A 24,433-nucleotide genomic window follows, 5' to 3' on the forward strand; every position below is an offset into this window, starting at 1 on the left:
CCCACTGAGCCTTCGGTGCCGATTGTCGATCAGCCTTTATTATCGGCATCGGCATTATCGGCACCGCAGAAATCTTTGTCCATGCCTATTCTTTCAACAGAACCAAGGTCTCATCGACGCACTGTTCTTTCAGTTTCTGATCCGGTACCGGTCGCTGAAACCCGTACCGCTGTGCAGTCACCAGGTACCGTATCGACCCGTTCGGGGAAATCGGTACGCAAGACAAAACATACCGAGACATCCACTCCACTCCACTCTCTCAGGGCCACCTTCAATCGGTACGGGACCCTGACTTGTGGGATGACTCGGATGATCCCCTCGGTACCGAGGAGGATTATTCGTCTGAAGAGGATGATCCATCAGTGCAGGATCCTGCTACTAAACCAGAGCACTCCTCCTTCACCAAATTCTTAAAGAAAATGTCAGAAACTCTTTCTATTCCTCTAGAGTCTGACTCTAAAAAATCCAAAGCATTTCTCGATGCTTTGGATTTTGACCAAGCTCCCAAGGAGTTTTTAAAGTTGCCCCTCCATGATATCTTGAGGGAAACTTTCTATAAAAATTTGGAAACTCCTTTGACAATACCAGGAGCCCCGAGAAAACTAGAATCTCTTTATAAAGTGATTCCTATTCCAGGGTTTGACAAACACCAACTCCCCCATGAGTCTCTGCTGGTGGAGTTGACCCTGAAGAAATCTGCAGGAGCTAGTGTTTATGCCTCTGTCCCTCCTGGCAGAGAGGGCAAGGCCATGGATAAATTTGGGAAACGCCTTTACCAAAATGCGATGTTGGCCAACCGTTCAGGTAACTACGCGTTCCACTTCTCTTTTTACCTAAAACATCTCATCCAACAGGTAACTTCTTTTCAAAAGTATATACCGGACCGTAAACTTCCTGCTTTTCAGCAATGCACCTCTAGCCTTTTGCAACTCAGAAAGTTTATGGTCCGTTCAATTTATGATACTTTTGAACTGACATCACGGGCCACTGCTATGTTTGTGGCAATGAGAAGGTTGGCATGGCTTCGAGTCTCAGACCTGGATGTAAACCACCAGGACCGACTTGCCAATGCGCCCTGCCTAGGGGATGAGCTGTTTGGGGATTCCATGGACACCACCACCCAAAAGTTATCTGCCCATGAAACTAGATGGGACACCTTGTTGAAAAACAAAAAGAAACCTCCTCCTCGTCCATTTAGACAACAATCTACCTATCAGAGGAGATTTTCGGCTCGACCGGCTCAGCCTCATCCTCCCCAACCTCGGAGGCCACGCCAACAGCACCAACAGGCTCGGCAGCAACAACAGCCTAACGTTAAACCTGCTCCTCAACCTAAGCCGACACAGCCCTTTTGACTCCCTTCTCCAGGGCATTGCCAGTCTTCCTCCCTCCTGTTCTCTTCCTCAGCCCATAGGAGGTCGACTTCGAATTTTTCTCTCTCGCTGGGAAGCAATCACCTCCGACCAGTAGGTTCTTTCAATCATAGCCCACGGCTACTCCCTAAACTTCCAGACTCCTCCACCATTAGGCCTGCCAAAAGAGTCTGCTTCCACCCACTCTCAGTCCCTCCTACTGGCTCAGGAGGTTCAATCCCTCCTTCTTCTCAATGCCATCGAACCAGTTCCTCAAGACCAGCGAGGCCTGGGATTTTACTCCCGGTACTTTCTAGTACCCAAAAAGACCGGAGACCTCAGACCAATATTAGATCTCAGAGATCTCAACAAGTGTCTGGTCAAGGAGAAGTTCAAAATGTTATCTCTTGCAACCCTATATCCTCTTCTCTCTCAGGGCGACTAGCTATGCTCTCTCGATCTCAAGGAGGCGTACACTCACATTCCTATCCATCTAACGTCCAGGCAATATCTACGCTTCCTCGTCAACCAGCATCATTACCAGTACAAGGTGTAACCCTTCGGTCTAGCCTCCTCTCCCAGGGTATTCACCAAATGTCTGATTGTGGTCGCGGCTTATCTCCGCTCTCACAATTTTCAAGTCTTCCCTTATCTGGACGACTGGCTGATCAAGGCTCATTCTCCGCAGGCCGTTCAGCTTGCCACCAATCAGACCATTCTCTTCCTTCAACTGTTAGGGTTCGAAATCAATCTACCCAAGTCGCATCTAATTCCAACTCAGCGACTTCAATTCATTGGAGGCATTCTGGACACACTTCAGATGAGGGCATTTCTTCCAACAAATCGTCTTCACAACATTCTTCATCTCTGTCAACGGGTGTTGCAGCAAACGTCCATCTCTGCAAATCACATGATGGTGCTCTTGGGGCACATGGCCTCCACAGTGCATGTCACCCCCTTAGCACGTCTCCACCTACGTACTCCTCAATGGACCTTAGCGAACCAGTGGTCCCAAGCGACGGATCCTTGTTCACAACTCATATCTGTGACCTCGTCTCTTCGGCAGTCGCTTCTTTGGTGGTTGACATCTTCAAATCTATCCAGAGGTCTGCTGTTCCATCTACCTCCTCATCAACTGGTCATCACCACGGATTCCTCCCCCTATGCATGGGGAGCTCACTTGAACGAGTTCCAAACTCAGGGGTTTTGGACCACCCAGGAAAAGAAACACCACATCAATTTCCTGGAACTCCGAGCGATGTTTTACGCCCTCAAGGCTTTTCAACATCTTCTTTTTCCTCAGGTACTACTCATTTGCACAGACAACCAAGTTGCAATGTATTACATCAACAAACAGGGAGGGACGAGATCCCGTCTCTTGTGTCAGGAAGCTCAAAGAATTTGGACCTGGGCGACAGCTCGCCACTTATTCCTGAAGGCGGTCTACATCCAAGGGGAACAGAATTGCTTATCAGACAATCTCAGCAGAATTCTTCAACCTCACGAATGGACTCTCGATCCCTTGACCCTCCAGTCCATTTTCTCTCAATGGGGCACACCTCAAGTGGATCTTTTTGCAGCTCCCCACAACCATCAACTGCCCCTGTTTTGCTCCAGACTTTACTCTCCTCACTGTCTGGAACCCGATGCATTTCTCCTGGATTGGACCAATCTCTTCCTTTATGCATTCCCTCCTCTTCCGCTCATGCTACGCAGATTATTCAAGCTCAAGAGGGAACAAGCCACCATGATTCTCATCGCTCCACGGTGGCCAAGACAGCATTGGTTCTCCCTTCTACTTCAACTCAGTTCCAGGGAACCCATACCTCTTCCACTGTTTCCTTCACTACTTACACAGCACCAGCAAACTCTACTTCATCCCAGCTTACAGTCTCTGCACCTGACAGCTTGGTATCTCTCGGGCTGACTTTGGCTCACTCTCTCCTTTCTCAGCCTGTCCGTTCTATTATTGATGCCTCCAGGAAACCGGCTACTCTTCAATGTTACCAACAAAAGTGGTCTCGGTTTTCTTCCTGGTGCCTCTTGCATCACCATAATCCCATGTCTATAACAGTAGGACTGGTGTTAGACTATCTACTGTCCTTATCTGACTCTGGTCTTAAATCCTCTTCGATAAGAGTTCACCTTAGTGCTATTGCAGCTTTTCATGAGCCGATTCATGGAAAACCCCTCTCAGCTCATCCCTTGGTTTCTAGGTTCATGAAGGGCCTTTTCAATGTGAAGCCACCTCTTAGGGCCCCTCCTGTTGTTTGGGATCTTAATGTGGTTCTTTCAGCGTTAATGAAACCTCCTTTCGAGCCTTTGGCCACAGCGCATTTTAAATTTCTAACTTGGAAAGTGGTCTTTCTTATTGCTCTCACTTCTGCCAGGAGGGTCAGTGAGCTACATGCACTGGTGGCTGATCCACCTTTCACTGTTTTTCACCATGATAAGGTCGTCCTCCGTACACATCCAAAATTCCTTCCTAAGGTTGTGTCTGAGTTTCATCTTAACCAATCCATCGTCCTACCTGTTTTTTTCCCAAAGCCTCATTCTAATCCAGGTGAACAGGCTTTGCATACATTGGATTGTAAACTTGCTCTGGCTTACTATCTTGAACGCACCAAACCTCACAGATCATATCCTCAACTGTTTTTGTCCTTTGATCCTAACAAGTTGGGTCATCCTGTATCTAAACGCACCCTGTCCAATTGGCTTGCTGCTTGCATCTCATTCTGTTATGCTCAGTCGGGCCTGACACTGGAAGGTTCTGTCACGGGCCACAAGATTAGAGCTATGGCAGCATCTGTAGCTTTCCTCCGTTCCACTTCCATTGAGGAAATCTGCAAGGCTGCTACTTGGTCCTCAGTTCATACTTTTACATCTCACTATTATCTGGATGCATTCTCCAGACGGGATGGACACTTCGGCCAATCTGTTTTACAAAATTTGTTTTCCTAATGGCCAACCTTCCCTCCATCCCTCTTTTTGTTAGCTTGGAGGTCACCCATCAGTCAAGAATATGCTGCCTGCTTGTCCTGGGATAAAGCACAGTTACTTACCGTAACAGGGACAGCAGGCAAATATTCTTGCGTCCCTCCCACCTCCCCGGGTTGGCTTCTTAGCTGGCTTATCCTAACTGGGGACCGCGCGCCTCCGTCAGGCGGGAAGGCACTCGCGCACGCGCGGTGCGGCCTAGCTAGAACTTTCTAAAGTTCTTAGAGTGCAATCACTCTAAAATTGTCCGTACCGGGGCTCCGTCGGTGCCGTCACCCATCAGTCAAGAATATCTGCCTGCTGTCCCTGGATAACACCTGTTACGGTAAGTAACTGTGCTTTCTTTCATCTCTCCTAACTGCTGCTCTTCCTGAGGATTCTATCAGCTGGTTTCAACACAGCAGCAAAGAGGGGCCACTCTAACGCTGTCCTCTAGTGCCAAGTCACTTGTGAAAAAGCACACCAGGCTCTGAGGGAACTGTTTTTTCTTTCATCTCTCCTAACTGCTGCTCTTCCTGGGGATTCTATCAGCTGGTTCAACACAGCTTTCCCTGTCCCTATATAACCTGTATAGTTTGTATAGCCTGCTTATTTAACTTGTACAAACTGCATGTCCAGCATGTCATAGATTGTTATAAACTGCACCTATAGCCTGTTACCGCATGTAAAACCACATGTATAGCCAATATACACCTGACCCTGACCCTGTTCTAAGTTCTCCTATAGGACACTATTCAGTTGCTAAGTGCCTGACCTTGTTCAAAGTTTCTTATTTGACACTATTCAGTTGCTAAGTGCCTGTCCTTGTCCACAGCTTCTTATAGGACACCATCCAGTTGCTAAGTGCTTTCAATGTTAAGGGACAAGCGCAATATTTAAGCCCTCTCCTTTACCTCTATACTAGTTCCATCAAGGTATGCTAAGTCTGTCTAGTCCTCTCTCTACCTAGTTGTCTAGATCCTCTTCTTGCTTAGATACCAAGTTGCCTAGCTTTTCTCCCCCCAAAAATAAAAAATAAAAAAAAATATATATATATATATATTTTTTTTTTCACAACCCAAAAGCTCACCAAAGGCTCACCAACCTCTCACCATGAAGCCACCCTCGTGGCCCTTTCTCCTCCTACTTTGCTTTTCCCTCAACTCCACCCTCTGCGTAATACCTTCTTCTCCCGATCTTCTCAATTTCGCAAATACCAATAATATCTGCCCTGGCCTCAAAATCCCCACGCTGATTCGCACCAGACCACATCCTCCCCCCAAAAAACCCTGAAGAATCAACCATGCTTCTTTAAAGTCTGTTTCCCCTGCCAATCTCCCCAACCTTGCCTCTGACTCGCTCACCCCAGTCCCAATGCTTTATTGCAACGCAAGATCCACTTGCAACAAGATTCAAATTCTGAAGGACCTACTTGAAGATTCTGACCCTGGTTTCCTATGCATCACGGAATCATGGATTAAAAAAGATGACCTATTTACACAAAATGAACTCTGCTCCCATGGCTACCAAGGTCTCTTTTCACCTAGATCTAACCGTAAAGGAGGTGGCCTGGCAATTCTCTACAAATCCTTTTTCGATGTTCAGCTCCTCGAAAAGGGTTGCCACACCTCATTAAAATACATGCTTGCTTCCGTCAACGATAAACTTCACCCTCACCCACTGGGCATCCTGCTCCTATACCGCCCACCTACCACTTGGAACAACTCCTCCGAACTCGTCCTTGAGACTTTAACAAACGCCTTCCTCAAGTTCCAAAGATTATTGATCATCGGAGACATCAATCTCCACCTAGACAACATCACCAGCAAGGATACGATTGAACTTATTAGCTTCCTCACCTCCCTTGGCCTCACCCCCCCTGCACCATCCCGAACCCACGAAAAGGGGCACACACTAGACCTCATTAGCTTCCTCAACCTTACCGCTCACAAGACGTCAATTGACGACACTCGCTGGGAACATGTCCCCTGGTCTGACCACTTCCTAGGGGCTTTCTGTCTCCCCATCTTTATGTCGCACCTTGGGGCTCCACCCCGTCTTCCAACCCCATTACCTTCCGCAAAAAAATCACAAGCGACCTGTTCTGGTCTAAATTTCTCAATCTATTCTCCTCTGCCCCTAAGCCTGCAGATTCAGGTACTAATTGGCATAACTGGGTCGCTCTCTCCAAATCTACCTATCTTTCCCTCGCCCCCCTTTCCACTAAATCCATCTCCTATCCCCGCAAGGCCCCTTGGTTCCTCCCATATCAAAGAGAGCTAAAACAGAAATGTCGAGCTCTGGAGCGCATATGGAAAAAATCAAAATGTCCTATAGAAAGACAGTCCTGGAGAGTCAATATCAAGCTGTACAATACAGCACTAAAAAAAGCAAGAAAGAACTTCTATGGTGACAAAATCTCCAGGTCCAACAATCAAAGCAGTACTCTATTCAACATCTGGCGCTCCCTAACCTCCAAAAGAGACCCCGCTTTGCTCCCCTCGTCTCCCTCAGCCAATGTTCTAGCAAAATTCTTCAACGATAAGGTTTCTTCCTTGAGATGCTTTTTCCCTCCTTCAGTCTCTTACAACTCCCTAGTGCCCACCGATTCCACTCCCACCCTAATGGTCTCCAACCCTATCCCAGCTGACAGATCCTGGACCACTTTTGAGCGCATATCGGAATCCCTGTTCCTCAATCTCTGCCTCAAACTGAAATCCTGTAATTGCTTCTTGGACCCATTCCCCTCCTACCTATACGAGAACATTCCCGCTCAGGCTATTTCTTCTATCACCATTCTCATAAACTCCGCCCTTCAATCGAGCCATTTCTCCCCAGAAATGGGTCATATCGCCTTGACCCCACTACTGAAAAATCTGACCTTGACCCTTCCATACCATCCAGCTATCGCCCAATTGCAAATATCCCTCTCCTAACCAAGATGCTAGAGTCCATCATTTCTTCCCAACTCTCATCATACTTAGAGAGATTCTCTATTCTTTTACCCTATCAATATGGCTTTCGTCCTAACTTCAGCACCGAATCCCTACCGTCTTCCCTAATTTCAAGGGTTCAACAATTTCACTCTCGAAACAAGTTTGCCGTCCTCCTACAATTTGACCTTTCCGCTGCTTTTGACGTTGTTCACCATGATATTCTTGTTTACCAACTCTCTGAGATAGGTATCAACTCCACAGTCCTAGGTTGGTTCTCTAAATTCCTCCGCTCTCGTTCTTACATTGTTAGCATGAATGGCACCTCATCCTCCCCCTGGAAACCGAATTGTGGAGTCCCGCAAGGCTCTCCACTATCCCCTATCCTTTTCAACATCAATATGTCCTCCCTAAAACGCCTCCACCTATCCCCCCTTGAAACAATTTACACTTATGCAGATGACATCCTCGTCCTCCTTGAGACCGATTCGAACCTCACCGACCGGTCTAAGAACATATCCTCTTGTATAATGAACCTACAATCCTGGGCCCACACTGTGCAAATGAAATTGAATGAGTCCAAAACAAGACTTCTTTGGCTCGGTCCAAAACTAGATCACCTACCCACCTCCATCCCACTACCCTCTGGCTCCTCTCTGCAGCTTGAGTTCTTGAGCAAGGTCTTGGGCATCATCATTGATTCCACATTGTCCTTCAATGACCACCTCCAATCCTTGGTAAAAAAATGCTTTTTCAGCCTTCACATGCTGAGGAAAGATAGATCCTGCTTCCATCAAAAAACATTTTACCCTCCTTGTCCAATCCATCATCCTCTCCAGATTGGACTATTGCAACTCTATCTACTTAAGCCTAACTAAGAAAAACCTCCACAGACTCCAACGGATTCAGAATGCCGCGGCCAAGCTCATCTTCGCTAAAAGTAAATTTGACCATGTCTCCCCGCTCCTGGCCAAGCTCCACTGGCTTCCGATAATCGCCAGGGTCCACTATAAATGCGCCTGTTTAACTTTCAAAATCCTATATGGTATCCTCCCTCCCTTTATTCCTCTTTCTTGGAATTCCTCAAACCCTAATACCACCAGATCCTCCCACAAATTAAAACTATCCTTCCCCTCGCTAAAAGGCATTTCCCACACAGGAAAGCTAGGGACCTCCCTCCACTTCAAAATCACTGAGCTCTGGAACAACCTTACCTCCCCTCTTCGGAACTTGAGCTCTCTCCAAGTTTTCCGCAAACATCTGAAAACCTGGCTTTTCTCAAAAAATGTAAGTCTCTCTCCTACTTAGGAATCAAGGAAACTCTTATATCTTGGCATCCCAAGTCCTCTAAATTTTCTTCACTCTTCTATCTCTAACCCTCTGTTGTAGTTCCTTCCTATTTCTCCTACTGTACACTGCGTCGAGCTCTACGAACGTGGAGATGATGCGGTATACAAACCTAAGGATTAGATTAGATTAGATCCTGATGTTGCTAGATTTCTGAAGGGGGCTCTTCGTGTCGGACCGCTGGTTAAGCAACCCTTCCCTTTCTGAGACCTTAACCTGGTGCTGTGTAGCCTTGACAAGGCTCCTTTTGAGACCCTTTGAGATGTTTCTCTCTTGGACTTGACGCTTAATAACATTTTTCTAGTTGCCTATTACTTTGGCACAACGTATGTCAGAACTATCTTTTGAGAACTAGAGAATAACACTGACAAAATTCATCGCCGTTCCTATCCCCGCAGATAACCACGGGAAATATCCCATGCCATTCTTTAGTGTCTATCTCAACTTCAGTCGTTCTACACTAGCATTCTTCAATGCAAGACTTCAGGGTCAGTGGTTATGCCCATTCATACTCTTGATTCTTTCCCCTCTTCTTAAAGAATGTCATGGATATGGTTTTCTGCGGTTATCCACAGGACGGGAACGGCGATGAATTTTGTTACTGTCGCTCTCCGTTTTTCGGAGACTGGTGTTTCCCTTTAGATGGTTTCTTCTTCCTGCCGAAGGCAATTTCAATTTTTCATGTTAATCAGGAAGTGCATTTGCATACTTTTCAGCCTACTGGTTCCAGGACACAAGATCGCCTGTTGAAGAAACTGGATATGTGCAGAGTTCTTCTGCGTTATCTGGAGTTCACAAGTTTTGAGTCTCTGACCATTTATTTGTGCTGACTCATTCAGTTAAGTGGGGCGCTCCCACTTCCAAGGCCATGATATCCAGATGGATCTGTAGGGCCATTTTGTCAGCCTACATTCTTTCTGGGAACAGTCCCCTGTTTCCATCAAGGCATATTCTACCAGGAGTGTGGCTTCTTCATGGACCAAAGCTAGAGCTAGAGCTAAAGAGATTTCCTGTCAACTCTGCACCCAGCCCTCTCCCTGCCAGACTCTCCACCCTGTCCTTCCTCCCTTCCTTGTCCATTGCACCTCCTCTCTACCGTGTACCTGGTCCAGAGGTGTAGCAGGCAGGAGTGAGCTTTCCGCGTTCCTGCCCTGCTGCTAAACCGGTTGGTCGCTGCCGTGAGTTATGGCTTCAGTTGTACTGAGCAGGAGTGTGCTTTGGCACTGCTGCTCAGTGCTGAGCAGCTTCCTGAATGGCTCCCACAAACTCTTGCAAGACTCGCCGCATCTATTCAGGAAGCCACTCAGTGCCGAGTAGGAGCATCAAAGTGTGCTTCTACTTGGTACAGCTGAAGCCACAATACACGGCAGCGACTGACCGGTTTAGCAGTGGGGCAGGAGCGCAGAAAGCTCGCTCCTGCCCGCTACATCTCTGGACCACCAGGGTACCAGGGATCATTCCAGGTATGCAGTAGAGAAAAGGTACAATGGGCAGGGAGGAGGAACAGGGTGTAGAGCCTGGCAGCCCGGCAGAGGCCTGAAACAAGTCTGGGAGGGGAGTGGATGGGCGCTGGCCTGAATATAAATCGAGACTGAATTTTGAGCCAATTTTTGGCCCCAAAATCTCGGTTTATATTTGAGTAAATACGGTAATCTCTTTATATATGAAAAAGTAGACAGAATGTTCTAAGCCTCTGATGCATTCCCGGAGAGGTGATAGGACAGAGTACAATTCTGGGGTTCAAAAAGGGACTGGATGATTTCCTGGAAGCAAAGGGGATAACAGGGTACAGATAGAGGTTTACCTTACAGGACATTGAGCGAATAGGGTATGGATATTTAAGGTTAGGTAGGGAACACTTTCAGGTCATTGACCTGGGGGGCCGCCGCGGGAGCGGACTGCCGGGCACGATGGACCCCTGGTCTGACCCAGCAGAGGCAACGCTTATGTTCTTATGTTCTTATGTTCTTATACAATTCATTTCACAATAAAATGATAAAAAGAAAAATACAATAAAGGTGAGAGTTACTAAGGGGAAAAGGGAGAGAAGCAGCAGTTCTAATTTGTTTACTTGTTTTTAGGATCCTTAAAGAAGGCATCCACCAAAACATTTTCAGTAAAGGTCATTTATTTTGAGCAACTCTTAATCCATTGTTTTTTTGTTGGCTGTCTCTGGTCTTGGCATTGCTTTTCTTCCTTTTGCTAGTGGTTCCTCTTATCTATGAAGTCCAACTATCTCTTCCCTTTCAACCTAGATTTTTTAAAATCTTCTAGTTTAACTACAGTAAATGTACACTTCTAATAGAAAAAAATATTTTTTAGTGGTTTTAAAGAATGTTTTTGATGTACAGGAATTCATGAAGACTACCAACTGCCATACTATGACTTGGTACCTTCAGATCCTTCAGTTGAAGAAATGAGGAAGGTTGTTTGCGAACAAAAGTTAAGGCCTAATATTCCTAACAGGTGGCAAAGTTGTGAAGTAAGTATAAATGTATTTTTTCATGCTGCTTTTATAAATGAGGAAAGATAATGTTTCTAGTCAATCCATTATTTGGAATCAGCTCAACCATGCAAATATTAGAATAATATATTTGAAAGAGTAGAGAGGGAAGATAAACCTTACTCTAGGACCAGACCTAGTTTATGAGAAAGTAGTTTATTTTTCAGATTGTTAAACTAAAGATATATTTGAGTGTTGGCTACTAAATGGTAATTTCTACACCTGAAAGTTCACCTAAAGCCCAAGAAAAAGTCTCTGCTTGTTTGGCTGACATTGCTGCCTGGATGTCCTGCCATCATCTAAAACTAAATATGTCCAAGACTGAGCTTTCCTCCTAAACCCTCTGCTCCTCCTCATCCTTTCTCCATGTCAGTAAATAATACTGTGATTTGTTCCAACCTTGGAGTGGTCTTCAATTCCGACATCTCATTTTCTACGCATATCCAACAAGCTGCTAAGACCTATCGCTTCTATCTCTTCAATTTCATCAAAATTTGCCCTTCGTCTCTGAGCACAGTACCTGGACCCTTGTCCAAGCTCTTGTACTCCTAACTACTCCAAAATGGTATCCCACAGTGTCTCCTCTCCCCCCCTTGCAATTTGTGCAAAACTCTGCTGCATGACTCCTCATCTACCAACCTCACTACGCTCATGTCACGCCTCTCCTTAAGTCACTTCATTGGTTCCCCATCTGCCATCGCATACAGTTCAAGATCTTATTGCTGACCGACAAGTGTTTTCATTCTGCTGCCCCTCAATATCTCACCTCGCTTCTCTCTCCTTATACACCTCTCCATTCCACCTCACAATCGCGTACAGACACAGGAAAGCACTTGCGTGAGGTTACAGCAGTGAGGCGGGCAACGTTCCAGAATGTAAGGTAGCATACCAAGGGCTTCAAAATAGTACCTGGCGGGCCACGAGCTTGAGACCACTGCTCTATGGCTTCTTTGCAGCCACAGTTTCTGCAAGTTTGGCGTAATTTTTATAAGATACGAGTGCACTGGTTTGCGAGTGTTTTGCAAGACGAGCAAAACATTCGCTAAATCAGTGCCTCGGAAACCGAGTATGTTTTGCTAAACGAGCAAATGCGGCCCTACATCGGTACCTCAGACAACGAGCGCTTCACTCGCTAAACGAGCAACTTCGCCTGCAGTACAGGATGTGTGTGGCACATACAAGATGCACGCGGCACATACAGGACACTATAAAAGTGCAGTGCATGCGCGAAGACTACCAGACCGCGTGGTGATTGAAGGAACGAACGAACTACTAGCTTGCTTGCGATATTAGCCAGAAAACTAACAACCAATCTTGTGCTGTACAATCATCTTGTTGCAGGAAAAAAAGACCAGCGTGTGCTGTTAGCAGACATAGCCTGTACCAGCCAGCAAAAAGACCAGCGTGTGCTGTTAGCACACATAGCCTGTAGCCAGCCAGCAAAAAGACCAGCGTGTGCTGTTAGCACACATAGCCTGTAGCCAGCCAGCAAAAAGACCAGCGTGTGCTGTTAGCACACATAGCCTGTAGCCAGCCAGCAAAAAGACCAGCGTGTGCTGTTAGCACACATAGCCTGTAGCCAGCCAGCAAAAAGACCAGCGTATGCTGTTAGCACACATAGCCTATACCAGTCAGCAAAAAAAACAGCGTGTGCTGTTAAGCCAGCCAGCAGCACCCAATAAAATCATCCTGTGGTAGCCAGCACACCAAAAACATCATCCTGTGGTAGCCAGCACACCAAAAACATCATTCTGTGGTAGCCAGCACACCAAAAACATCATCCTGTGGTAGCCAGCACACCAAAAACATCATCCTGTGGTAGCCAGCACACCAAAAACATCATCCTGTGGTAGCCAGAACACCAACAAACATCAGCTTGTGGAAGCCAGCAGCACACAATAAAATCATCCTGTGGTAGCCAGCACACCAAAAAACATTAGCTTGTGTTATTAGCCAGCAAAAAAACACCCCATCGTGTGCTGTTAAGCAGTAGCACAAAAATTAAATCAACTTGTGCTGTTAGCCAACAGATTAAATAAAAATAAAACAAGCAGCTTGTGTTGTTAGCCTGTGCCCATCTCATCAGTGCATCCTGAGTGAGAGATTCCTCTGTCTTTTTCTCCTCCTCACCAGTGCTTCCTGAGTGCACATCTCATAAACTGTATGCCCATCGTAGAAGTGCAAGCTGCGAGAATGGCCCTAAGAAGAAGCAGCATGAAAAGGAATGCAATAAGAAGGAGGAGATGATTACAGTGGCTGTTAAGAAGGAAATCATCCAGAAACATGAACAAGGTATACGAGTGGTCAACATTGCAAGATTTTATAATAAAGCTACTTCAACCATTTGCACAATATTAAAAAAGAAAGAAATATCAAGGAGGCTAGATGCAGCAAAAGGAGTCACGAGAGTATCAAAGCAACGGCCACAAGTTCTGGAAGATGTAGAAAAGTTGCTTCTCCTATGGATAAATGAGAAGCAACTCACGGGTGATACTGTGACCGAGAGCATTTTCTGTGAGAAGGCAAAGGCATTGCACACTGACCTTGTAAGTAAACTGCCAGGTACGTCAACAGGCAATGAAGAAAGCTTCAAGGCGAGCAGGGGATGGTTTGAGAACTTTAAGAGGAGAAGTGGCATCCATAGTGTTGTGAGGCACGGAGATGCTGCAAGTTTGGATGCTCAGGCAGCTGAGACGTTCGCTGCTGAGTTCCAAGAGCTCATAGCTTCCGAGTGTTACCTGCCGCAGCAAGTTTTTAACTGCGATGAAACGGGACTTTTTTTGAAAAAGATGCGTAGGAGGACCTTCATTACAGCAGAAGAGAATGCAATGCCCGGTCACAAGCCCATGAAAGACTGTCTCACCCTCTTGTTCTGTGCTAATTCAAGTGGGGATCTCAAAGTCAAGCCCCTACGTGTGTATCATTCTGAGAATCCACGAGCCTTCAAGAAATGCAAGGTGCAGAAAAGCCAGTTAGACGTTCTGTGGAGGTCCAACAGCAGGGCTTGGGTCACTCGTATCTTGTTTGTTGAGTGGGTCAATGAGGTCTTTGGTCCTGCAGTAAAGAAATACCTTTTAGATAAGAATCTGCCACTCAAAGTCTTGCTAATTACGGATAATGCTCCTGCTCATCCTCCAGGCCTAGAGGACGACTAACTGGAGGAATTCCAGTTCATTAAGGACAGGTTCCTTCCTCCAAACACAACCCCACTAATCCAGCCCATGGACCAGCAGGTCATTTCAAACTTTAAAAAGCTTTACACCAAAGCACTTTTTCAGCGATGCTTTGAGGTAACTGATGGAACAAATCTTACCCTCCGAGAGTTTTGGAAAAATCATTTCCACATTATTAACTGCCTCAAGATCATTGATAAAGCTTGGGATGGGGTCACCAAGAGAACCCTCAATTCTGCTTGGAGAAAACTGGTCTGATTGCGTTCTTGACTATGGCTTGGAGGGGTTTGGTCAAGAACATGAGCCTCCACTTGTCAATGAAATTGTGTCCTTGGGGACAACCATGGGACTGGAGATGAATGAGGATGACATCCAAGAGCTGGTGGAGGAACATGGCCAGGAGCTGACCACCGATGAACTGATTATGCGCAACAAGAGGTAATGGAGGAGATCTCATCTGAGGAGGAGGACAGCAAGACGGAGGAATCTCTCACTTCAAATGAGATTAGGGAGATGTTTAAATTGTGAGAAAAAGTGCAAACTTTTGTAGAAAAACACCACCCAAATGAGGCTGTAGCAGTGCAAGCGATGAATCTGTTTAATGACAATGCATTGTCACATTTCTGAGAAATCCTCAAAAGGAGGCAGAAGAAACTATCACTGGATAGGTTCCTTGTTAAAGTCACGCAGAAAGAAACAGATTCCACTGAGCCAACAGATAGCAATGATTAAGTTGTCCTACACAATAACCCTCATCCTCTCCTCTCCTGCCTCACACCAGTCACGATTCTGTTCAAAATTAAAGTGCAGGCTATTTGTGCCATCTCATCAGTGCCTCCATTGTGCCCATCTCAGTGCATTCTGTGTGCTCATTTCAGTGCCTCCATTGTGCCCATCTCAGTGCCTCCATTGTGCCCATCTCAGGGCCTCAATTGTGCCCATCTCAGGGCCTCAATTGTGCCCATCTCAGGGCCTCCATTGTGCCCATCTCAGTGCATTCTGTGTGCTCATCTCAGTGCCTCCATTGTGCCCATCTCGGTGCCTCCAGTGTGCCCATCTTGGTGCCTCCAGTGTGCCCATCTTGGTGCCTCCAGTGTGCCCATCTCGGCGCCTCCATTTTGCCCATCTCGGCGCCTCCATTGTGCCCATCTCATCATTCCCATCTCATCATTGCCTCATTTGTGCCTATCAGTGCCTTCTGTATGGCCATCTTAGAAGCATCATAAAAAAGAAGGCGGTAAGAAGGAGATGAATATTTTTACTTTATACAGTTTTTTGGGATGTGGAACGAATCATTCGAGTTTCCATTATTTCCTATGGGGAAATTCGCTTTGATATAAGAGCATTTTGGATTGAGAGCATGCTTCTGGAACGAATTATGCTCTCAAACCAAGGTACCACTGTACTTGATTAACTTACTATAAAACTAAGTGATAGTAATGCAATCTCAAGCAAGACAGATCTAAGGGGACACAAGAGGGAAGGAAATGCAAGAAAGGAACAGGCCACAAACTCAAGTGTATGTACACGAACATTAGGAGCCTAAGAAACAAGATGGATGAATTAGAAGCTATGGCACAAAATGATAACTTTGACATCATCGGCATCACAGAAACATGGTGGGCCGAAGAAAACGTCTGGGACACTGTGCTAATGGGATACAAACTATACCGCAGAGACAGAGTGGTCAAAAAGGTGGGGGCATTGCCCTATATGTCAAAGAGGGAATCAAATCTACTGGAGATTACACGCCTGAAATGACAAATAAGTTAGAGTCTCTATGGGTCAAAATTCCGGGAGCCAATGAATTGGAAATGATGATCAGCATCTACTATCGACCCCCAGGGCAGTCCGAAGAAATTGATGGAGAAATGATAGATGGGATCAAACACAACTGCAAGGAAGGCAACGCAGTTATCATGGGGGATTTCAATTATCCGGGAATAGATTGGAACCTAGGCACCTCCGGCTGTGGGAGGGAGACCAAGTTCCTGGATGCTGTAGGCGATTGCTTCCTGGAACAACTTGTCAAGGAAAACATGAGAGGAAATGCAATTCTGGACTTAATTCTAAATGGACTACGAGGACAGGCGCAAGATGTAGAAGTAGAGGGGATACTGGGAACCAGTGACCACAATATGATCCGCTCCAACATAGATGCAGGGCCAAAACATCGATCCAGAACGACGGCCATGGCACTTAACTTTCGAAAAGGGAATTACGAAGGGATGATACTCATGGTGGGGAAGAAAATCAAGAAGAGCATAAGCGCTGTTAAAACGCTAGAACAGGCATGGTCCCTTTTTAAAGGCACAATCACTGAGGCACAAAATAGATATATACCACATATCAACAAGGGATCCAAGAGGAAAAAGAACAAAGAACCAGCGTGGCTCATTGTTGTAGTGAAGGAAGCAATCCGAGACGAGAAGACTTCGTTTAAGGAATGGAAAAGGTCAAAAACGGACGAAAACTGGAAAAAGCACAAACGTCATCAACGAAGGTGTCATAAAGCGGTAAAAGGGACCAAAAGAGACTACAAGGAAAAAATAGCCAAGGAGGCAAAAAACTTCAAGCCGTTTTTTGATATATTAAATGTGAAAAATATTATGTTTTTTGTGCGACCTAAGGAAAGAGGTTTTGACCTCTGAAAGCTAATTAAATGTAGTAGTTCATAAAATGGTATCTTAGTTTCCATTTTTTGTTTTATTTATGATTAATTTGTAAAGTGATTTATTTCTTTTTTTCAAATTTACATCTGCTATGTTTTATATTTTGTACTGGGGGATATGCACCACTATTTCTGTGGTGTTGGATTGTATGCAGAGCCTGGCTTCTTTATGGGTCAGTTTTTGTATACATGTTTCTATTCCCCCTTCCCCCCTTTTACAAAAGAGCGTAAGAAACAGAAACATGATGGCAGATAAAGGCCAAATTGTCCATCCGTAGTAACCATAATCTCTTCCTCTTTCTAAGCCAGTGGTTCTCAACCCTGTCCTGAGGGACCCCCAGCCAGTTGGGTTTTCAAGATATCCCTAATGAATATGCATAAGACATATTTGCATGCCTGTCTCCTCCATTATATGCAAATCTCTCTCATGCAAATTCATTAGGGATATCCTGAAAACCCAACTAGCTGGGGGTCCTCTAGGATAGGGTTGAGAGCCACTGCTCTAAGCGATCCCATGTCTTTATCCCACGCTTTCTTAAATTCAGTCTCTTGTCTCCACCTCCTCCACGCATCCACCACCCTTTCTGTAAAAATGTATTTCCATAGATTACTCCGGAGCCTATCACCTCTCAACTTCATCCAATGCCCTCTCATTCCAGAGCTTCCTTTCAAATGAAAGAGACTCGACTCCTCTCTATTTACACCATGTAGGTATTTAAATGTCTATCATATCTCTCCTTTCCTGCCTTTTCTCCAAAGTATACATATTGAAATCTTAAGTCTGTCCCCATAATGCCTTATGATGAAGACCAAGCACTATTTAAGTAGCCTTTACTCTGGACCGACTCCATCTTTTTTGAAGGTGCAGTCTTCAGAATTGCACACAGTATTCTAAATGAGGTCTCACCAGGATCTTATACAGGGGCATCAGTACTTCCTTTTTCCTACTGGCCATACCTCTTCCTGTGCACCCTATCCTTCTAGCTTTCGCCATCACCTTTTCAACCTGTTGGGCCACCTTAAGATCATCACATACAATCACACCAAAGTCCCGTTAGGGGGCCCAGTGTACTTGTGTGCCTAGGGGACCACAAAGAATTAATCCTGCCCTGGCCATCTCTTTTTTCAGGACCTGGAAACAGTGACCGTTCTGCATGTAAAGACGCAGACACTCCGCAGCTCAAGAAAGGCATTGTAAAGTCATCTCAGGGTGACTCGGCACTCCCTACTTAGAATGCCTTCTCTGACTTTTTGAAATTTTTCTGGGAAGCCTTTCATAAGAGCCAGGCTTTGCTTGTGCAGTCCCCTTGTGCCTCCTTTTTGTCCCCACACTGCAATGTTTCACAGGACACGTCTTCTACCAAGTCTGTCACTGATGATGGCCATTTTGCTGATCCCTTATTTTCAAGGGATGTTACTCATGTGGCAGGCTCTCTGGATTGTGCTTTGGCACTTGAACCAGGGGATAATCTCACAGTTCTGTTTTTATTTAAGCAAGCAGCTTTGCCAGATTTTATTTCAGAATCTGATATGAGTTGAATTTAGCCGGCTTCTTCTACTTCCTCCTCCCTTATGTGCGGAGTGCAAGCACAGTCTTCAGTGTTTCCCTGGCATCTCGATATTAACCTCTTGATCCCAGAACAGCGAGATTATTCGGAAGGAACTCTCAAGGTAGCAAGAGTCCTGTCTAGGCTGTATCCTATGGCACCAGAGTGTCGGCAGCTTTTTAGCCTAAAGTGGGTTCCCTGGTTGCACAGGTCACTAAGCGCACCTTCATGGTTGAGTGATGCATAAGGACTTGCAGGACCATTGAGTGGATATAGTTCTCAGACTTTTTGAGGCAGTGGCTTTGGTAATCAAAGCAGCCTCTGTGGCATCCTGTATCACGCACGCTTGTCTGTCCAGATTGCGCACTTTGGGGAGATCGAGGGTGCTGAACCTCCTCCTCAACTTCTTTTATCTGGTGTGGATTATGTAGCTGATGCCCTGCTTGACTACTTTGAAGGTGTGAATAAACTTGTGGATAAAGGTGAGCTAGTTGATAAAGTGTTTCTAAATTTTCTGAAATCTTTCGATAAAGTTCCTCACGAGAGGCTCCTGAGAAAATTAAAATGTCATGGGATAGGTGGCAAAATTCAGTTGTAGATTAGGAATTGGTTATTGGATAGAAAACAGAGGGTAGGGTTAAATGGTCATATTTCTCAATAGAGGAGAGTAAACGGGAGTGCTGCAAGGGTCTGTTCTAGGACCGGTGCCATTAACTTATTTATAAATGATCTGGAAATTGAAACAAGTGAGGTGATTAAATTTGCAGATGACTCTAAACAAATGCTAATAAAACATAAAGGGCCTGATTCTCTAAAAGTGCGTCCCGATTTTAGGCAGCTGTAGACGTCCTACAGCTGTCTAATCAGCCAATCGGGATGCACGTTTTAAAAAAAAAAAAAATGCTCCCCAGGCAGGCCGCCTATATTGAAGGCGAGGCCCGCAAGACACCTAGGCCCTGATTCTGTATAGAACGCCCGGGAGAGGCGTCCTATTCAGAATCGGCCTAAACTAGACACGGCCGCTACACTTATCGCGGCAAGGGATCTCTCTGCCGCTATAAGTATAGCGGGCCGTGGCCCCCTGACCGATCGCTGGCAGGAGGGTGCCCAAACCTCCTGCCCGAAGACGCACCCCCCTCCCTGACACTACCGACCGCCCCCCCCCACCCCCGACATTACCGATCGCTGGCAGGAGGGTGCCCAATCCCTCCTGCCCGAAGACGCACCCTCCTGACACTACCGACCGCCCCCCCCCGACATTACCGATTCCCCCCCCCCCCGACAATATCGGTCGCTGGCAGGAGGGTGCCCAATCCCTCCTGCCCGAAGACGCACCCCCCCCCCCAGCGCTAACAACCCCCACTCCACCAAACCTGTTCTTACAGATGGGTCTTGCATGTCGAGCAAGCAGGCACGCCTCGTCGAAATGAGGCGGGCCCGCCCCTTCCCGGCCCATCCCGCCGAAGCCTAAGGCCTGATTGGCCCAGGCTCTAGAAGCCTGGACCAATCAGGCCTTAGGCATAGCGGGTCCGCCCATCCCCACTTAATCTAAGGCCTGATTGGCCAATCAGACCTTAGACTTAGTAGGGATGGGCGGACCCGCTATGCCTAAGGCCTGATTGGTCCAGGCTTCTAGAGCCTGGGCCAATCAGGCCTTAGGCTTCGGCGGGATGGGCCGGGAAGGGGCGGGCCCGCCTCATTTCGACGAGGCGTGCCTGCTTGCTCGACGTGCAAGACCCATCTGTAAGAACAGGTTTGGTGGAGTGTGGGTTGTTAGCGCCGGGGTGGGGGGTACGTCTTGGGCAGGAGGGATTGGGCACCCTCCTGCCAGCGACCGATATTGTCGGGGGGGGGGGATCGGTAATGTCGGGGGGGGGGGGGCGGTCGGTAGTGTCGGGAGGGGGGTGCATCTTCGGGCAGGAGGTTTGGGCACCCTTCTGCCAGCGATCGGTCAGGGGGCCACGGCCCGCTATACTTATAGCGGCAGAGAGATCCCTTGCCGCGATAAGTATAGCGGCCGCGTCTACTTACAATGTAGACCAGCATTTTGCTGGCCTACATTTTTAAGCTTCTCATCTACTAGGGAGACGCGTAGGGCCGCCTAGGTTCAGCCTAAAGCCCGCCTAAGGCCCTTAGATGAGCTTAGGCATCTTGCGGGTTTCCCTAGGCTCCCGGAAGCGCCTTCAGGCCTGCCTGGGGAGCATTTTTTTTTAAAAAAACGTGCATCCCGATTGGCTGATTAGACAGCTTTAGGACGCCTACAGCTGCCTAAAATCGGGACGCACTTTTAGAGAATCAGGCCCAAACTGTTCAAAGTTGTTAAAACGCATGCGGATTGTGAAAAATTGCAGGCGGACCTTAGGAAATTGGAAGACTGGGCGTCCAAATGGCAGATGAAAATTCAGTGTGGATAAATGCAAAGTGATACACATTGGGAAGAATAACCTGAATCACAGTTACCAGATGCTAGGGTCCACCTTGGAGATTTATGCCCATGAAGAGGATCTGAGTATCATCGTAGACAATACGATGAAACCTTCCGCCCAATGTGCGACGGCGGCCAAAAAAACAAACAGGATGCTAGGAATTATTAAAAAAGGGATGGTTAAGACTAAGAATGTTATAATGCCCCTGTATCACTCCATGGTGCAACATCGTCTGGAGTATTGGGTTCAATTCTGGTCTCCTTATCTCAAGAAAGGATTCAAAGAAGAGAGACCAAGATGATAAAGGTGATGGAACTCCTCTCGTATGAGGAAAGACTAAAATGGTTGGGACTCTTCAGCTTGGAAAAGAGACGGCTGAGGGGAGATATGATTGAAGTCTACAAAACCCTGAGTGGAGTAGAACGGGTACAAGTGGATCGATTTTTCACTGTGTCAAAAATTACAAAGACTAGAGAGGATATACGATGAAGTTACAGGAAAATACTTTTAAAACCAATAGGAAATTTTTTTTCACTCAGAGAATAGTTAAGCTCTTGAATGCATTGCCAGAGATTGTGGTAAGAGTGGATAGCATAGTTTTAAGAAAGGTTTGGACAAGTTCCTGGAGGAAAAGTCCATAGTCTGTTATTAAGACATGGGAGAAGCCTCTACTTGCCCTGAATTGGTAGCATGGAATTTTGTTTCTTTTTGGGTTTTGGCCAGGTACTAGTGACCTGGATTGGCCACTGTGAGAACGGGCTACTGGGCTTGATGGACCATTAGTCTGACCCAGTAAGGATATTCTTATGCTCTTATGTTATTCATGTTCTGAGAAAGGCGTGGGCTTATTTTGTTTCTTCGCACAGAATGCTCTGGATCAGACAATGGGCAGGGGTGTCTACATCTAAAGCTACTCTTGCCAGATTCCCTTTTAAGGGGCAACTATTATTTGGCAAAGGCCTAGATGATCTCATGAATTTTGTGGTGGATTGTTGCCCCAAGTCTTTGCTTGATAGTAGACCCAGAGCCTCTAGAGGCTAAGGGCGCTCTAATTTTCGTGGCTCCAGGCAATTTCATCAGAATTCCAGTGCCATGTCACAAAGGTTCTCACAGGGCTACAGGTAGAGGTTTGACGATCCCGAGAACAACCAGGCCTCCGATTCCCTGGATTCTCTACAAGGAGAACTGTTCCAGAAGTTGGTAATGGAACCCATGCAGTCATACTGGACTTCGTGCTTACAAACAAGGAAACATAACATAACATAAAACTCACTTGTATACCGCAAATACCCATTAAGTTCTATGCGGTTCACAAAGATTAGTAATACAAATGAATAAACATCCAATTTCTAACTTCTGAAGGATTACCTAAAAAGATACATTTATAAGGCATGTTGAAATTGTTGATACGAAATTGGGAATGTGAATATATGAGTTAAATCCCTAGTCCATGAGGCTGCCTGAAAAGATATTAATCGTTCCTGAAATTTCTTGTATTTATATCCCTTTACAGAGGGGAATGAAAACAATGAATTAGATTTTCTAGAATGTTTAGAGTTTGTAACAATAAAAGATTCTATAAGATACTCGGGAATTGAACCAGTTAGTGCCTTAAAACAAATGCAGCCAAGCTTAAATTTAACCCGTGCCTCAACTGGAAACCAATGCAGTCAACGATAAAAATCAGTGATATGATCATACTTCCTTAAGTTAAAAATAAATCTGACTGCTGTATTCTGAATTATGCGTAGTCTATGAAGGTTTTTCTGAGTACCAGCAAGATGAACAATGTTGTCCAACTGGCTAAGGACAAGTGATTGAACCAGTAATCGAAAGGAGTTAATATCAAAATATGCTCTAATAGTTCTTAGTTTCCATAAAGTATAGAAACCCTTTCGAACCAACAAGTCAACCTGATTTTTCATTGTAGGGGTACAATCTAAAATTACACCAAGTATCTTTATGGTTGACTGGATGCTATAGATCAGGGGTTCCCAAAGTCTCTCCTTGAGGGCTGAAACCAAGGGTTTTCAGGATTTCCCCAATGAATATGCATTGAAAGCAGTGCATGCACATAGATTTCATGCATATTCATTGGGGAAATCCTGAAAACCCGACTAGATTCAACCCTCAAGGAGGGACTTTGGGGATCCCTGCTATAGATTGTGTCATTTACAACAATAGATGTAACATTTTCATTTAGATTTAGTGATATAAAGAAAAGCTTAGTTTATTCCATATTAATTTTTAATTTAAACTCTGACATCCAAAATTCAATTATCTGTAGAATCTCTGCCACAATTTGATTTACTTTAGAAAGAGAAGTATGAACAGGAATTAAGATAGTGATTTCATCCAAATAAATATTAAAAAGCAGTGGAGACAGAGGAGACCCTTGGGGTACTCCACATGGGTTACTCCAACTGTTTGAGAGCTCATTGTTTTCTTGATAAGTTCTAAATTTAAGAAAACCCTCAAACTATTTCAAAACTTGACCATGTATACCTATAGCATCCAGACATTCTAATAGTTTATCATGGTCCACAAGATCAAACGCACTACTTAAGTCCAGTTGCAAAATCAGAGCACTGGCACCCTTACTAAAAAGACTACATAAATTATCTACTACGGATGCCAGCACTGTCTCTGTACTATATAATGGTCTAAATCCTGACTGTAAACCATACAAAATGGAGAAATGTTCCAGATAATTTAACATTTGGATATTTACTAAACCTTCCATAATTTTTTTATAAAGAATGGGATTGACGAAATGAGCCTATAATTAGCCACTAAGAATACATTCCCGATGGAGGAAAGATCCCACTATTAAGCAGAAAAGTGATCCAAATAAACAGATGCAATTGAAATTGTTTCATCACGTCCGGAGAGCACAGGTCTAATGAACAGTATGATTTCACATATTTACTATAGAGTTTCCTAAAATCGTCCCAACCAAGATCAGCAAAAGTACCCCACTCTAGATTGACATAATAGTTAATGAAAATAGAAAATCCTGTTTCTTATTTACAGCCAATGAGCAAGATGATCATAAATTATCAATTTTCTTGCTAAAATAGCTTGCTAGCTCTGCCAAATTTTGGGGGACTTACTTGAGCTGATTGTAAAAGGGGGTTAATTTCAAAAATGTTAGTAACAATTTTAAAGAGTTCTTTAGTATTAGTACCAGTTACACTGATTATCCCAGGACAAGCAGGCAGCATATTCTTTACGCATGGGTGACGTCACCGACGGAGCCCTCGGTACGGACCTTTTTACTAGAAAGTTCTAGTTGGCCGCACCGCGCATGCGCGAGTGCCTTCCCGCCCGACGGAGGAGAGCGTGGTCCCCAGTTTCTTCGTTTCCGCGGAGCGAAGAAGACGTGTGTTTTTTCAACGTCGTTGAAAACTTCCTTTGCCTTCCCGCTCGCGTTATTTTTTCGGTTTTTTCACCTTCGGGTGCTTTTTTCTTTCAGTTTATAAAAAAAAAAAAAAAAATCTTTTCT

The 24,433-nt window shown here is 45.4% G+C and overlaps 1 protein-coding gene across 1 annotated transcript in view; it reads left to right on the forward strand.

Moving 5' to 3' along the window:
• Nucleotides 1–24,433, forward strand: part of LOC117353639 (TGF-beta receptor type-1-like) — a 198,858-nt gene that overhangs the window by 155,788 nt on the left and 18,637 nt on the right. The window contains 1 exon segment of the mRNA XM_033929807.1: nucleotides 10,960–11,090. Coding sequence (XP_033785698.1) covers nucleotides 10,960–11,090 — 131 coding nt within the window.

Source organism: Geotrypetes seraphini, chromosome 2 (genome assembly GCF_902459505.1).
Source record: "Geotrypetes seraphini chromosome 2, aGeoSer1.1, whole genome shotgun sequence".
Lineage (NCBI taxonomy): Eukaryota > Metazoa > Chordata > Amphibia > Gymnophiona > Dermophiidae > Geotrypetes > Geotrypetes seraphini.